The 17,048-nt window shown below is 34.3% G+C and overlaps 1 protein-coding gene across 2 annotated transcripts; it reads left to right on the forward strand.

Moving 5' to 3' along the window:
- Positions 1 to 9,839: 9,839 nt before the first annotated feature.
- Positions 9,840 to 16,978, forward strand: LOC137951499 (lecithin-cholesterol acyltransferase-like 4). 2 transcript variants are annotated; one of them, XM_068798193.1, is made up of 12 exons: positions 9,840 to 10,268; positions 10,382 to 10,651; positions 11,658 to 11,749; positions 12,622 to 12,740; positions 13,409 to 13,544; positions 13,718 to 13,769; positions 14,008 to 14,108; positions 14,442 to 14,624; positions 14,746 to 14,903; positions 15,718 to 15,772; positions 16,095 to 16,148; positions 16,312 to 16,978. In XM_068798193.1, the coding sequence occupies exons 2-12, from the start codon at positions 10,417 to 10,419 to the stop codon at positions 16,729 to 16,731; spliced, it is 1,605 nt and encodes a 534-aa protein (XP_068654294.1). In that variant the 5' UTR covers positions 9,840 to 10,268; positions 10,382 to 10,416; the 3' UTR covers positions 16,732 to 16,978. The 2 variants fall into 2 exon arrangements, with proteins under 2 accessions (XP_068654294.1, XP_068654293.1); XM_068798192.1 differs by having other exon boundaries at positions 9,840 to 10,651.
- The last annotated feature ends 70 nt before the right edge of the window (positions 16,979 to 17,048 follow it).

Genomic DNA, 17,048 nt, shown 5'->3' on the forward strand with positions numbered 1-17,048 from the left:
TATTTGACTAAACTAAAATAATTTTTTACTTGTTTAAAATTAATAAATATTTTTAACAAATATATTTATTTAATTAATTATATTTTATTTTATTAAAATATAATGATCAAACAAAATCTTTCTTTTATAATATCCAAATTCTTAATCAAATTGTTAATTTTTTAATATCTAAATTCTCACTCTTAAATTATAAATAAAATATAATATTTAAATCATGATTTTATATAAATAAAAATAGTATTTAATTATATAAAATTAATCTGGTGGTTTTAATTTTAAACTAAGATAAATTCAACTTCTTTAAATTAATAAATAATTAAATTTTAAATTTTAATTAAATATATAAAATAAAATACTTAAACAAATGCTTAATTATTATATCCAAATGAAACAGTGAGAGGGCATAATTAGCATAACAAAATTGGGAGAGTGAGTGAGCCCAAGAGTGAAAGTGAATTCACTATCCTTAGGAAATGATTTCACTTACACTCGCTACTTACAGTATACACTAATAGGTTTTGGGTTATTTTCACTTTCAATTTCAGAGTGCACTAACCGGGCCTTAGGACGAACTACGGGCACTCGTACAAAATAGAATGTGCAAGTTTAGAATCCATTTATGATACACCCCATCCCAAATTTGGCTTGACGGAGTCGAATTATGAATCAGAATATCGTGCTTTCAATGTAATATGCATGATTAGCTACACTTAAAAAGTAGATTATTTACGAAAAAAGAAAATGAAAGTGAATTTCAATATGATTTATCCTCCCCAAAGAATATATTTTTTTGGAGTATGCTTTAACATGTTCTTTTGGTGTCTATTAACCTTGTGGAAAGTGCATAAGGAATTCATTAATAAAAATAATTTTAGGATGAGATAGTAAGAAGAATGAGGGTTCTAATGTAATTATTAATTACTCTAAGTTACCAAATGATTTTTAAGTTGCGAACATAAATTTTAATTTTTTTAAACAATTAAAAATTTATAAATTTAGGTAATTTAATACATTTGAATTGAACATATAACAATTTACATTAACTGTAAATTAATAAAAACAAAAATTAGATCAAAGCAATTTAAATTTTGATATAGTTATGAATTATAATTCCTAGTTCGTGTATATTCTTAATGAAATTAAACTATGATAAGAAAATATAAAAATTTAAGTGAAATAATTGAATAATTATAAAATAATGTACGTTTAATTTTATAAAATAATTGTCAACTAAATAATTTACTTAAAATAAATATATCTACTTCAAATAAGCATATGTGTGTTAGTAAATTAAATAAATTATTAAATTTTTTATTTTACATTATTTATATGAAAATAAATTATAATAAATGATTATTGCACGAAAAAATAATTTTAAAATAAATGGTAATAAAAAATATTATACAAATTTTAAACAAATAATTTAAAGGAAAAAAAAAAGAATACTCTCCTCATGTATCAATAGGAGGCCTTTTTCTATCAACCAGACAAGTTTTGGGAAGGGGGCGAAAGGGGGCCCCCCCCCTCCCATTATAGCTCTTGTCATCAAAATGGGAGGCCAGTGGTGTAAGAGAGAGGGCCTCCCTTATCCTTGTTCTTCACCATTCTCTATGAACAATAGGAGAGGAGGGACTTCTATGCCCCCCTTCATATTAGTTACTTACAATTAGAAGAACGAAGATGAGGAATGAATTCAGACAAATATATTAAAGGAAAGTGAATTTCCAGTATGAGAGGTGGAATTCACATTCTATTGTTTTATGAAAACTTCATATTCTCTAGATAATGTGAATTGTAGGCCAACATTTCACATCCATTAATGCACTTTTAATCACTTGATGCAATTCACATTACACTTCAATTTTCCAAGTGCACTAGCAAAACCTTACATAGACTAGAGTTTTAATTAAAAAGTGAGTGACCTTAAAAAATAAGACACTCAGTTGTCATAAATGAGATATGTTTGAGGTCAATGGTCCCATTTATAGAACAAATAAGAGTCATTTTGATAGAACCCTCTTGAAAATATCCTATCTCTTTTCTTGAAAGTGCAAGAAAGAGTTGGGAGAGAGATGGAAAAAGGGAAGAAGAACTAAGAGAAAGAGGTTAAGAAGGCTAGAATAAAGGAGAGAGAGAGAGAGAGAGAGAGAGAGAGAGAGAGAGAGAGAGAGAGAGAAGATATGAGATGGGTTAGGGAAGAGTAGAGAGGGAGAAGGGAGGAATAAGAGAGAAAATAAATCAATGTTTTGGCTCGTTCACTCTAGTCTTATATTTATAATATTTCGATTACATAAAATAAGAAACTTCTACTATGACTTTAGTAAACGACTTTGACTAAGATTTTGGACTTTATAAATTTAAAAATTATATCAAATAGGAAAGCAAGACTTCTAAGTGGAAACTCTAACTAAGACTCATATCTTAACATAACTTTAAATACATTCCAAGAATACCCCCAGAGTGTCACTCCCTATATTTTTTTAAAAATAAATGCTCCCAAATTATAATTTGTACCCTTCTCATAGCTTGGTCACATGTTTTTCTTTATAAAATTGGGTTTTATCATCCACCACTCATAGAAGATCAACTTTGCCTCAAAGGTTGAAGTATAGGAAAACCATTGTACGATTATTTTTTTCAATCTTCCAAGTTATGTATTTCTTGTTATGCTTGTTTTCCTTCTGTTGTTTGGCGTTGTTGAGTCGATGCTTGATATACTTGAGGGCTAGATCTTCGTGCAACTAGTTTATTCTACAGTAGCAACCTATGGTATTGGATAATGGTGGGTGGTCATATCAAATGTAGCATGGTGGTGCATGGGATGGATGGAGAATATGAGAGAGTTGGGTGAGTGGTTGAGAGAGTAGCTTGGCTTGGTGGGAAGGTCGGTGAGGATGGTTTGGGCAACAAGGGTGGTCGTGGTGGGGGTGGATAGACAAAAACAAGTATTGGATGTGGGTAATTTGTCAAAAGGTTGATATGAGGGGGAAGGAGGCATTGGGAATTTTTTTTTATTCATGACTCCATCCAAAGAGAAAGTTTTCCCCACTTAGGGTGCTAAAGTGGAGAGTTTTACATCCACAATAGAAATATGGTAACCCCAAGAAGTAACTTTGGCAAGAATTTTAGCAACTTCTTCCTTTCTAGGGGTTGGAAGTGCAACATCTTTTATGTCTTTTTCTGTACTTCTAGTTAGGGGTGGCATCGAGCCGAGCCGAGCTCGAACCTGCTTATGTTCGAGTCGAGCTTGATTTAAATATTTCGAGCCGAGCTTCGAGCCGAGCCCGAACCTGCTTATGTTCGAGTCGAGGTTGATTTAAATATTTCGAGCCGAGCTTTGAGCCGAGCCTCGTCTCGAGCCTAAAATTGTTATCGAGCTCGAGCCCAACGAGTTCGAGCCGAGCTTGAACCTCAACATACATTTAAAACTTTTCAAAAAATATATATCGAATAAAATGTATATAAAATTATGCATACATTTTACATAAAATTGGGCATGACCTCTACATAAAATCGGGCATAACTTATATATATAATATGTGTATAAGATTGGGCATAACCTCTACTTAAAATTGAGCATAATCTATATATATAATACTTGTATAAAATTCGACATGACCTCTACTTAAAATTGGGCATAATCAATATACATAATACCTGCATAAACACTTCATGAAATTGTTTATACACTCCATAAAATAATCTAAACACTCCATACACTGCATAACATTATAAATAAACTCCATACAATAATCAAACACAACAAAATTAAATAAAATATCACTATCAATTTATAATCACCCAAATAAAAACTATAAATCCTTTAAATAAAATCCTATTACTATTACAGACTTACTAGAAAATTACAAGAAATATTTTAAATTTTTCTTAGGAAAGTTAAATGGACCTCTTATTGCCTTTTCTAAAGAAAAATCTTACTTAGAAAATTATATGATTTTTAATAAAAAATTTCAATTAGAAAAATGTTTAAAAAAACATGAGACACTAATAGTTTATAGAAAATTATTTCTATAAAATTTATTTTAAATTTTTTCCAGAGGAATTTTTTTTTTTTTAATTTTATGATCTCGCACGTGCGAGATCATCTTCTCGCGAGGGAGGGGGGAGATTATTTCTCCCCTGTTCTGGTTTTTCGCCGAGACGACGCGGAGGGAAGGGGGTTATGGCACTGGGGAGGACCTATCGTCGGGGATGACGGCCACGACGGAGGCGACGGCGATGGAAGCGGCGGTGACGGAAGCAGAGGCGACGACGAGGAGAGGAAGAAATCGAACGGACGGCCACAGAGGCGGCCGACGAGCAGCTGCGACGGCGGTAGAGACGGTTGCGTCAGCGGTAGAGGCAGTGACAACAACCGATGGGAAGGGTCGGTAGTGACGAGGGGGGAAGAAAAATTTTCCCCCCCTCGCTCTCGCTCCCGCTCCCCTGCTCGCTCGCGATCCCGTTACCGATTCATACCGATCCGACTCACTTTGAGCCGGCTCACGAGCCGACGAACCGAACCTAGCTTCGGTCGAGCTCGGCTCGTTAAGGTAAACGAGCCGATTTTGGTGCTCGAGCTCGATAGATGACGAATTGAACTGAACCGAACCGAGCCGGCTCGGTTCGAAGCCACCCCTACTTCTAGTGTTCTCGATGGCTTGGAAAGATTGACCCATTGATGGTTGGTTGCAATAGGTTTTACTCAAGTTGAAGGTAGAGATTTTGTTGATACATTTCATTTTGCGTGTAGAAAAGAATCAATAAAAAGTTTAGGCCATAGTTACCTTTAAGACTTTGAGTTGCATCAAGAAGATGTAAAGACTACTTTTCTCATTGGAGATTTGTATGAGAACATCTATATGAAGCAATCTGAAAGATTCAAAGTATAAGGGCAAGAAATTCATAACATATTATATGGTATTAAACAAGTTCATCATCAATGACATTTAAAATTTCATGAGGCAATAACAAAATATAAATTTAATGAAAACCATTTGACATTTTGTTTATCTAAAGATTTGTGGGAGCAAGGAACTCATCTTAACTTTGTATGTTGATTATTATAATTTCAGGAATGATGTCATGTCAAATACTACTACAAAAGATCACATAAATTTGAAATGAAAGATCTTGGTGAAACTCCGTATATTTTAGGAATAAAAATCTATCCAGACAAAAATTTGAAATTGTTTTGGATTATCTCGAGAAGGGTATCTAAATACCACATTAAAAAGATTTGACATGAAAATTTATAATTTAGTTTTATCACCTATTATAAAAGGTCAAAATTTTGATAAAAATGATTATCTACAAAATGAGTTTCAAAAACTTGATATGGACGGATATCCTCATGTCTCTATAGTTTGAAGTCTAATGTTTACAATGACATGTATAAGACCAGACTTATGCTATGTGGTTGGGCTTTTGGGAAGATATCAAGCAAACCTAGGTCCAACACATTATGAGGCTACAAAAAGAGTTTAATATGCGTTAAAATCACTAAGTTACATATGATGGTACACTATATCGATCCACTATAAATAAAAGGATATTCAGACTTTGACTAAAAAAGGTTGTCCTAATACATTAAAGTCTACATCTGGGTATATCTTTGTGTTTGGTGATGATGGTATTTCATGATGTAGTAAAATACAAGATTGCATAACTCAATCTATAATGGAAATCAAATATATTACTTACCCATAAGCTACAAAAGAAACCATGTAGTTGAAATAATTGATTATAGAGTTTCAGATAGTGGATAGTATAAAGGACCCAATAACTATTGTATGTGCCAATAATACAGCTATAACTCTTACGAAATATTCTAGATGTCGTATTGTCTCCAAAACATATTCAAGTCAAGTATTATGTGAGAGAATAAGTTCAAAAGAAATAGATACATTGTTTCTTATAGATCATCTCAACAGACGTTGACTAATCCATTCACTATGCCACTACCAATCAAAGTGTTCAATAAACATGTGTAAGATAAGGGAGTGAAACTCTTGCATATGTGAATGAGTTTGTAGTACATGTACTCTCTTGAAACTTTTTGATGAGTTATTGTATAGTACACTATGCTATGCATGATCATGTACTCATGTGTTATATTATCACGATAGTTGTAAAGTGCCAAGTTGTCCTAGGGAATGCTAGTGAATAGGTTTTAATTTCACATGTGTCAAGGGTGCACTAGGGCAAATATCCTATGAGGTTCTTAATAGAACTTTTGCCCTTGGAAATGGCATAGACCATTGGGTGGGTGGAGCAACTCCTGAACTATGCTTGGGTTGGGGATGTATGAGGGCAAACACACTCAAATACCTTCATGTTAGATATGTTGTAAATCTCAACCATTGAATCTATATGACTTGTGCTTTATGCATATGAAGCAATTATTGTTTATGGAAAGTATTGTTTGCTAGTAGTAGTTCTTGAAGTTTTGACATATAGAAAGAAGTCAAACAACATATGAAAGCAAATGCAATTCATTTATATTAACTATAGATATGACCAACATTGGTGTTAGTCTAACATTATAATAAAATATGGTTTTATACAGATTTTAAGCAAGTGGAAGATTTTTGGTACAATGGCCTTAAGAAACCATTTAACACAATAATTATATTATTAGCTTATTAATTAAATCAAAAAATAGATTAGAAAAGAGAAATCTTGATGAGGCAGTTTCCTTCCCCCTGTTAAATATTCAACATCCACAAAACAGTCTATATCCTATTTTTACGAAATCTAGCTGACTCATTATGCTTTAAGAATAAAAAAGGTGTTGTTGGATGCTCTTTTAACAGAAACAGATAAATAGAAAGAGGATTAGGCAAAAACACACACACAATATGGCTTTCACACTTCTCACTCATGAAATTATATATAAACAAAAGGAATAAAGTCAGTTTTGTTTTACAAATCCGCCACCAAAGTCATGACTTATACATTGCACCAATTCTCATAGCTTAAGGATCACTTTCTCCCTCTCCCTTGCCTTTTTTTCTAGTTTAATAAATTTGCACCATTTCAAGAAATAGACAACAGCAAAGACAATCACGAATATGGTTTTGATAAGCAAAATCAGGTGTTCCATAACAAACATGATGAGATAAAATCCAATGAATACTTCAAATTCGGTAGCTGGGAGTGCATTTGGTTGGGGAGGGATGCTCATGAATCCGTAGAGAGAGAGAGAGAGAGAGAGATTGGCTGAAAAGACAAACGCATTGGAGGAGAAGGATATTGGAACATAGGCAACTCTTGTGTGTTGTAGACAAATGCTATTTTTCCTCTTTCTTGGAGATGACACATGCTCGGGTTAGACGATGTCGATAAACCCATAACCAAATTCATAACTAAATCCAACTACATCAACTATGTTGATTTCTAGGGCCAAAACACAAACATAAGAGATCTCAAGGGAAGGAGAGAAGAGAGAAATTCTAGCTCTTGGGAGAGAGGAGAGAAGAAAATGAGGGAGAGAAGGAAGAGGAAAAGAGAGAGTTGTATGGACGAATTTGAGCCACAAGGAAGATGCTTGGATACTCTACCCCATGTCATGATGTTGTATTTATAGTTGTGTGAAAGTGTTTACAATAACTACAATATCTTTAGAGCTATATGCTTCAAAAGAAAAAAATATATAAAACTTGTATAATTATAATTTTATGTCATCTCTATGAAAATTTTCCTTATTTACTAGTCATGCCACCCCTACGCACGTGGGTGTCTCTTAACACTCCCCCTCAAGCTGGTGTGTGTAACTTCACTTGAAAATAATCTTGGTCAATGAACTTATGTGCTTGAAAAATAAATTTTGATTGCCTTGCTTTGACTCATCTTGTTTTTATTCACATCTTGCTTGTAGTTTTCATCTTGTCTCTCCCTTAGTTAGATATTTTAACCACATAAAATTTGATTACCACAAAAAGCGAACTTCTTTCTTGTACTTCTTCTACGTCTCCCCCATAAACTGAGGATCTTTTTGCTCTTTACCAAGAGACCGAACTTGCACATCATAATGATGAGGGAAGAAAAATAACTCATAGTCGTATGATAAAACTCTATACACCAGTTAAAACGGTTATAGTCTAAAACACACTCTGCTCAATTTCAATGGAGGAAAAATAACCCAACTTTAGGGCATAGCAAGGAGACTACTTATTTTTTAAGGGTAACTCAAACACAAATCACACATTGGGTGAAGAATACAATAGTTGAATTAGCTGGATGTTGGGCACACACTTATACTTTTAGGTAGTTGGTTTATAAACATTGCTTTGAAGTGATTTTATCAAACACAAATTAAAAAAAAAAAATCTTTCAGGAGTTAAGGTATGAATAAAAAGATAGTAGCTCTCATACTTCAAACGGGAAAAGGTGCACAATGTGGCTCTTCATACTCCCAATTAAAAAGGAGGCACTTTTAGACCAATGATAAAAAGGGACCGAGTTTTAATCAAGAGGGAGTTACAAAATAATAATTTATCTATGAACATGATGATTAAGGAAACTTAAAAACCTCCCAATATGAAAGTTTTGAGATGGAACATCATAATAAAAAAAATTTAAACATAGACTTCTCATATAAGGCAATTATTTTTAACACAACTTGACCAATTTGGAAACAAAATATTCAAGAGGTGATTTTTGGAATGAGAGATGTTTTAGGACTCTAAGATTTGGAATCTAGAATTAGGAAACAAAACTTTCTAAATAAAAAAAATTTAGATTTTGTCAAAAAAGGAAACTAAACTCATAATGGGAAAAAACTTCTCTTAAGGAAACTAATGTAATGTGAGATCAAACAAAAAAAAACTTTTAAGGAAAGAAAGACTCTCAAATTGGTAAAATCTTAACTAGATTTTGAAAATAAATAGGAAACTCAACCAACATTAGCAACTAAAAAATTGAATAAAAAATCAACTTTAATTATGATATTTGCACGCAACATGATACCAACGTGACCTTTTTTTCTTGTTATGGTTCTCAAACAATATATGTAAAAATTAGTCAAGAAACTTGTTCATTTAAAAACACTGTATAGAGAAATGGATTTTAGTATATAGGAGATTTAACAAGCTTACATCAATACGACTATTATAGGAGCCAAATTTGATCAATTGATAGAATTGAATTTAATCATTCCATGTGTAAAACTGTAGCAAAACCTAAAGTGCTCTAACCCACTTGATTAGGTCATTTCAGTTGGTTCAACTAGTGAAAAAATTGACTAATAGTTGAATTATTTAAAAATTTGAAACGTATCTAGTATGATTGATCTATTATATAGTTCTCCTCTCTCTCTCTCTCTTTTCTTTTATTTTCTTATGTAATTGGGGAGACCTGTACCCTATTTGTTTACACAATCAACAAGATTCGCTTGATGGTCTGGTCGGTTATTTCTTAATTTAAATGTTGATTTCAAATTATAAAATCAACACCATCATTTAGGATTCCAAAGAGAACAAAAAAATAGTTAGCAAAGTGATATTTTAACTAAATAAAATATTTAAAAAATATAAATATCACATAATGTATAAACATTTAAATTAAAAGATAAAAGACACAATGTCTAATAGGTGGAAAAGTACCTGCCCGCTTCCCTCTCTCTATCCTGGTTCAACCCAATTCAATCCACGACCAAACACATGGTTATATGACAAGGTTGTGTGTATTTTTAGAATTAAGTTATGATAAGGGACGTTATCGGAAAATCGAATAATAAAGGGAGGACCGAGGACGGTACGAAATTACGAATAGGACAGAGATGGCGTATAGGAAGGAAAAGCTGTCGTCGTTGTGCCGTGGCGGCCTGTAGTCTTAACTACTTCGATCGCTGGCTTGTGTTCTTTACGCTAAAAAGGTTGAACAGAAAGGAAGAACCGAAGAAGCGAGACAACAACCCCTTTCTTCTTATCATCTTCCTTTTCCCCTGTAAAATACCCCTTCATCTTCCTCCTCGTGTGTATACTTCTCTCTTCTTCAATTCCTTCGCTTGATTGTTCTCGATCGGTTGCCGTAGATTAATTACGCGACCTTTGAACCGTCTATGATTTCCAACATCTTGCCTTCAAATTATTAGCTTTGGTTGTTTGGATCTGCCTTTCGTCCTTCCTATTTTTTCAAAGGAACTGAACGGTCTTTGTATACTTTGCTGATTTTTCGTTGTTTCGTGGGGAGGGTTCTAGTGACAAGTTTCCGATGTCTGAGGATTTATGCGTTTTTAGTTCCATTTAGTACATTTATGTTTCAAGGTTAGCTTTGGCTTGAAGTTTAGAACGGATTCTTGTTCTTTGGTGCTCGAGATTTGGGGCAAGGGGGGGGAAACTTCGGCTGAGAGTGTGAAGTTTTTTTTGAACTTTTTCAGTTGGAAGGAGGAAGGGTTCAAGAATATTGTAAAGGATGGCGGTGCTTGAAGAGATAATTCAGCTGATTGAGGAATGGATGAGGTCGGGCAACAACAAAGAGCCGTATGTGAACCCAAATCTTGACCCCGTTTTGTTGGTTCCTGGAATTGCGGGTTCGATTTTGAATGCTGTAACTGAAGATGGACTTGAAGAGCGAATATGGGTTCGAGTCTTAGGTGCTGATCATGAGTTTCGGACAAAACTTTGGTCACGTTTTGATCCTTCCACAGGTGACTTTTGAGGTTCTATTCTATGGTTGTGAATATATATATTCCTTTGACGTTTTCTTCTAATCTATATTAATAAGTGAGTGAATAGCTAAGTACGTTATTGTCGTTACTGGCGATTGGGGGAGTTTTACTAGTTCCTTTCTATATGGTCTACTTGCAAACTTTTAGTTTTCTTTCGGTCAGTTAAAGTGAGCCTGTGGTTGGTTTACTTTTTGCTTTTGTTTCTTATTGGTGAAGATCCTAGTTTACTCATTTATCATTTTGAAGTGACCGAATATCACACAATCTAGAAACAAGGTGGGAGTATTTTTATACTGCTCAAATTGTGGTCTCAGTGAGTCTACTTTAGCGGATAACTTGAGGTATCACTTGTTGTTTGCTTGTCATTCATTTGATCATAGTTCATCACTGTGACAAATGGGTTCTATCTTGAGCACTTAAAGTACAGCTATCATCATTCTATGAACATCTTTGTTGATAGTCGAAGATGCATCAGCATCTGCATTGTTGGCTGCAGCAGCTTCTATTTCACAAATTTGTCCAAAGTCTTAAAATGCAGCTTCTGTTGCATTGCATACCCAGAGAAGTACTTTAATGCCCTGCTAGAATGGAGGTTTCTATCGATCAACAAGTTAAATGCTGTTTTGATTTATACATTTGTAATATACTGTTTTCTACACAACCACTCCCGTACCTCTTTAGCTCTTCAGTATATATCAAGAATAGAGTCAACTTTCGCTGTGGGGTTTCCTCTCCTTCTCTTAAATTTGGTTCTGCTGTTTACAGAGCTTAGAATGATCATATCATACTATCGGGCTATCTTGGATGATTGAACCCTCTTTTCTGTTCCTAATTATTCTTTTGATAAATATCTATTAGGTTTTATTACCCTTTGGATATGCGTCTTCTCTACAGCTGGGCATCCAAGATATTTGTTGTTTGCTACACAGCATCATCAGTGGAGCAGTCAACCTGACATAGATTTTGTTTGAATGCCATGTAACAGGAAAAACTGTCTCATTGGATTCAAAAACACGTATAGTTGTGCCTGAGGACAGATATGGATTGTTTGCAATTGATAACCTTGACCCTGACATGGTAAATGTCTAGCATTATACTTTCTTATGCAGAACATTCAGCTTCCAATTCCCATTTTCCAATTTAACTTCAACCTTTCCATATTTTTTGGGAAAAAGGATTGAACTTTAACATGTGAGACATGTTTAATGGCTCTTAGACTGTTTTGCTGTTGATTTATTGCATAAGTATGATCACTTGAAACATCTTCTTTATTTGTCCTGTTGTTGTTGTCCCTCATAAACAGGAAGGTGGAAAAATTGTATGTTTGGAAGCTGAGCATGACGCTCAAACTTTTTCGAGAAAAAAATAGTTTCATCAACAAGACCAACAGGCAACAAAGCCAAACAGTGGTTTTAGTTACAAGGAAAAATTGATGGTTATCGATCCACTCCATAAACTCTCGGAGGACCTGAATGGAGAAAGCCATGGATCTATCATGATAGTGAAAAACATTACTGTATTCCCTGTCCAGGATTACCTTATGAGAAGCCATCAATGTCTAGTTTAATGATACCTGGATTAGGAGGAACCGAGATACTAATTTAGACCCGTGAATTACTGAGAGTAATAGAAGACTTTTTAAGTTGAAGGGTAATGCTTTTAAAAGTTCATGTTGTTCTTTTTGAAGCACATCTAGTGCAAAGATTATCATAAAATATCACATCAAAATATTCTGGAATGATGCTTACAGACTCCTTTGCCTGCGTACTTTACTTCCATTGCATTTAGAGAGCATGCTTGTTTATCACTTTTTTTTCCCGCAAAGAACATACACTTTGTGTAAGAACAACTATGTTCTTTGCTTTCTGAATTAAATGCCAATAATATTCACCATAATGATGAAAAATATCAGCATTTAACTTCTTGGTTGCTTCATTTTTCTCTTGCAGATTGTTGGACGTGATTGTGTTTGCTATTTTCATGATATGATAGAGCAAATGATCAAGTGGGGCTTTCAAGAGGGCAAAACACTCTTTGGATTTGGCTATGATTTCCGCCAGAGCAATAGGTTTGTCCTGCATTTATGTCCAAAAGCTGATAAAGAGTCTTATTATTAAAATAACACTTGTTCTTCCTTTGAAGAAATGGGGCTGCCTTCTAGGAAGAGATGGTTCTTGACATTGTTATGAGATCATCAAACGCACATTCTCCATATTAGTTTATTCTTCTGTAGATTGTATGGACCATGTTTTTGTTTGCATCAGCTAAGCAAGGGGCACACCACTCTCAGATTAGTACTGTGATACAACAGTCAAGGGTCTCTAACTAGTTTTTGTACATGGCAACAGTGTTTCTAGGTTTCATCACTTGTTATCACTTTAGGACAGACAGGTACTGCTGGAATATAAAATTTTGTCATTTCCTTATTTGCTCAATATCTTTTCAACTTTTCTTCCTTTTCGTCTCCTGGGTTCAAGTAGTGGAGTGCTAACTCAGTGACAGACAATTTAGCGTGCATTGGTTTCTCAGTGCAAACTTGTTGTTAGAGAATCCTATCTATTGGATTATACTACCTGATTGTTTTTATTTTATTGTTGAACTATTTTTGTGCTTATTTCCAGTTTTATCCAGATCATATCTTCTTCATAAAGTTCTCATCATTTTCAAAGAATAAAATTACTTCCTTTCCTTGTAATTACTGAATTCTTGGATGTCAACCCTCTATACTTGTTGAAGGTTCCAGGAGACGATGGATCAGTTCTCTGCTAAATTAGAGTCAGTCTACACTTCTTCAGGACACAAGAAAATAAATGTTATAACTCATTCTATGGGTGGCTTGCTTGTGAAATGCTTCATGGCGCTTCACACTGATGTAAGTGTGTGTCTGTGTGTTATATTCGTACAATACCCTTTTCTACTTTTATGTGTGTATACATTCTATTCCTACAACATTCTTTTCTTCTTTTATTTTTACCTTGTATAAGCAGGTTGTGTCACTAAATATACCTGATTGACTATTCATACACGTTATTTGTTCTTCCGTAGGTTTTTGAGAAGTATGTGAAGAGCTGGATTGCAATTGCTGCACCATTTCGGGGTATGTAGGTTGCTTGTATTTGATGTCTGATAGACTTAAAAATGTTTCATGATGGCCTTATTGTGCTGGAGAGAGATATTTTGGTATAGACATCTGTCATGAGCAAGATAGATATTTCCTACAGATAAAAATGATCTTTCTTTCATTATTGCTAGTGGAGGTGTTTTTCTGGTTCCATCATTCACAAGCAGTTGAATGATTTTGAAACTCTATAACTTAAGCATGATTGTATGATTAGGTGCACCTGGATATATCACAACCAGTCTCCTGAATGGAATGTCCTTTGTTGATGGATGGGAGCAGAACTTTTTCATCTCTAAGTGGAGCATGCACCAGCTGGTATGATCCATGATGTCCCGTTTCCAGCCTTAAATATTCTTGTTGGTTATGGAATCTTTCTCCTTGAAATCTGTAGGCATCTATATACCCATTTCTCCCTAACTCACATCTAGTGCAACTTGCCAAGCGAGCTAGTACTAATCTTCCTGCTATATTTCTTTCTACCAGTCTTTAGTATTGAAAGACACTGTCTTTTCTTCATTCTAGCAATAAAGGTTTTTGTTTCTGTTTTTTTGTTTTGCTTCTCTTTTTCTTTCTTGGGGAAGAGCCATAGAGAGTATCTGCCCCATAATATTTGATAAAATCACTCACGGAATAGTGCTTTTGCTGCAGTTGATTGAATGCCCATCAATATATGAACTGATGGGCTGCCCTGATTATAATTGGCGTACTGTCCCACTTCTACAGTTATGGCGGGAAAGACATGATAGCTCTGGCAATGCTAGTACTATTTTAGAATCTTATGAACCCCCAGAAGCCATTCCCCTCATGGCTGAATCTCTTTCAAATAACAAGGTATTCAATTGAAGAAGCACAAAACAAAAATTCCAAGTTTCTTTTAATAATTTCCGCTTTACGGTTATCCCAAAATATTCGCTTTAGTAGTAGAAGATGACAATTTAATATCTGTGACTAGGTTAACTATGATGGAGTTGAGTTGCCTTCACCATTCAATCTAGAGATCTTAAAATGGGCTCGTGAAACTCAAAAAATTCTCTCAACTGCTGAGGTTCCTTCAAGCGTCAAATTTTATAACATTTACGGGACTAATTATGGCACACCTCATAGTGTTTGGTAATGTTTCTTTCAGCTCAGTGTCAACGTTTATGCACAATTTGCAGGCTTGTATTAAGTGTGAGTGGTTTTGGTTTCTTTTTCTTTGTCCAAATAGTTAGGTTATTAAAACTAGTTCAAGTTTGAACAAAATATCTCTTTACAACAATGCTCGATCTCACAACTGGAAATGGAAAATTGGAGTGGAATTCCGTTCTTTTCCAACTATTCTTAGTCTGTTATTTGATTTACTTGTATATTTTAACATTGATACTGGCTAATCTGTCTCAGGTGAGAATCTGTTTTGAGTGATTTTTTATGTTCATGCAATATGTGTGGACTTCTTTTTGGCCCTGCTTAAAATACCTTTATGAACTTAGATTACTATCCGTATTTTGATGTCCTATTTATTTAATTTTCAGACAGTGAGATGTAGTTTACCTTTTAATGGTCTTTAAGTTAACATATGGATTGTTTACCTGTGATCTAAAAAAACTGCTATTATTGTTCCTGCTATATTCTTCAACCACTACATATGTATATACATATGTTTTATTTATATCTATGTATGTTATGCTTTCTTTTTTTTTCTTTGGTTTCAACTAACTAATACCCTATTTTTAGTTGATAATTTGAAATGGATTCTGAAACGCAATTAATAATTATGCTGAAAAGAGTAGACTGATCTGAAAGGCATGGTGTTTCACAAGTTCTATTTATTTGAGAAGATTTATGAGAGTTTTTTTTCCTTCATGTACTCATCTGTTATCATTAAATCAACTTTCTTCGAGTAAAAAAAATAAAATTAAATCAACTTTCTTCTTTCACTCAACAGCTACGGAAGTGAGCAGACACCAATTTCAGACCTACAGCAAATTTTGCTATTCCAGGTTTACTTTCTTTTATGTTTTTTTTTGTTTCTATTGCAATTCAGTGTTTTTGTTTTTTGCTATTTTATAGTATGGGAATATCAACTTGGCTAAATTATTCAGCAAGTTAAATTTTTACTTGAGTTATATTATACTTAAGTTTTTATTGACTTTAAAAGAAAAGATTATATTACATGATATCTGTTGAAGGCTAAGGATAAAACACTTCCCGAAGTAGGCGAGTCATTAAAGCTAAATTAAAAAATTGCTGCAGCTTAACATATCTCAACTGTTTGTGCTTTTGTCATTGGTAGACTTCAAATTTATCACCTGTGTATTTCAGGCAAGATACATCTGTGTAGATGGTGATGGGACTGTTCCCGTGGAATCAGGCAAGGTGAGTTCATTTGAATTAATGTTGTAATAAAGATTTTTCTACTGTTACGGTTTTGGCCATGGATGATCACCACTATAAAGATTTGTTTAAAGAAAAAGGGTTCCAATTCTTAGCTTTCTTGAACATCTTGAAATGTGTCTGTGTACTGCTCTCCCCTTTTCAGGCCGACGGGTTCAATGCAGAAGCCAGGGTTGGAGTCCCTGGGGACCACCGGGGAATAATCTGTGATCCTCATGTATTCCGTATACTGAAGCATTGGCTGAAGGTGGACTCAGATCCTTTCTACAACCCACTAAACGACTACGTCATTCTTCCCACAGCATTTGAGTTTGAAAAGCACAACGAAGATGGCTTCGAGGTCACATCAGTGAAAGAAGAATGGGAGATAATCTCAGGAGATAACAAACATGAAGAAGAATCTGCTCTGTTGGATCAGACAACTGTAATCGGCTGTGTCTCAATTTCTAACACGGGGAAGGATCCTGCACTGGAAGAAGCAGAAGCCACTGTCATGGTCCATCCCCATCTTGATGGAAAGCAACATGTAGAAGTTGTTGGGTTAAGTGTGGCGATTACTGGCTGACTTTGGAGTTTCAGAGTTTAAGGTCGAGTCTCCAGTGCAGTAAGACTGAAGGGCTCAGTTCCTGTGTATGTAATCTATGGTAGTGTGAATATAATTTGCAAGACACTATAAAATGTACAAATGCTGGAATTGCTGAGGCAACAATAAAACGTAATTTAAGATTGCTATTGGCATTCTCCATTTGTTTTGGCAATTAATCACTTTGGAATGCTTCAGTTCTTTGCTTTGCTTTCTTTGGGTGGAATAAAAAGAGCTCTTAAGCTTGGTTGTTTCAAATATAGTAGTCAAATTGGTAGCTAGTCCGGCAATTTCTACAA

The sequence above is a fragment of the Aristolochia californica genome, unplaced genomic scaffold, assembly GCF_029961685.1.
Source record: "Aristolochia californica isolate CCGP_79_NKW_82.1479 unplaced genomic scaffold, dmAriCali1.0.hap1 SCAF_15, whole genome shotgun sequence".
Taxonomy (NCBI): domain Eukaryota; kingdom Viridiplantae; phylum Streptophyta; class Magnoliopsida; order Piperales; family Aristolochiaceae; genus Aristolochia; species Aristolochia californica.

Bases quoted from the DNA above. Each gene is read 5' to 3' on its own strand.
- LOC137951499 (XM_068798192.1), top strand. From the start codon at position 10,417: ATGGCGGTGCTTGAAGAGATAATTCAGCTGATTGAGGAATGGATGAGG. The intron at 13,770-14,007 runs GTATGTAGGTTG...TTGTATGATTAG, and splicing joins AATTGCTGCACCATTTCGGG to GTGCACCTGGATATATCACA. The intron at 15,773-16,094 runs GTTTACTTTCTT...TGTGTATTTCAG, and splicing joins AGCAAATTTTGCTATTCCAG to GCAAGATACATCTGTGTAGA.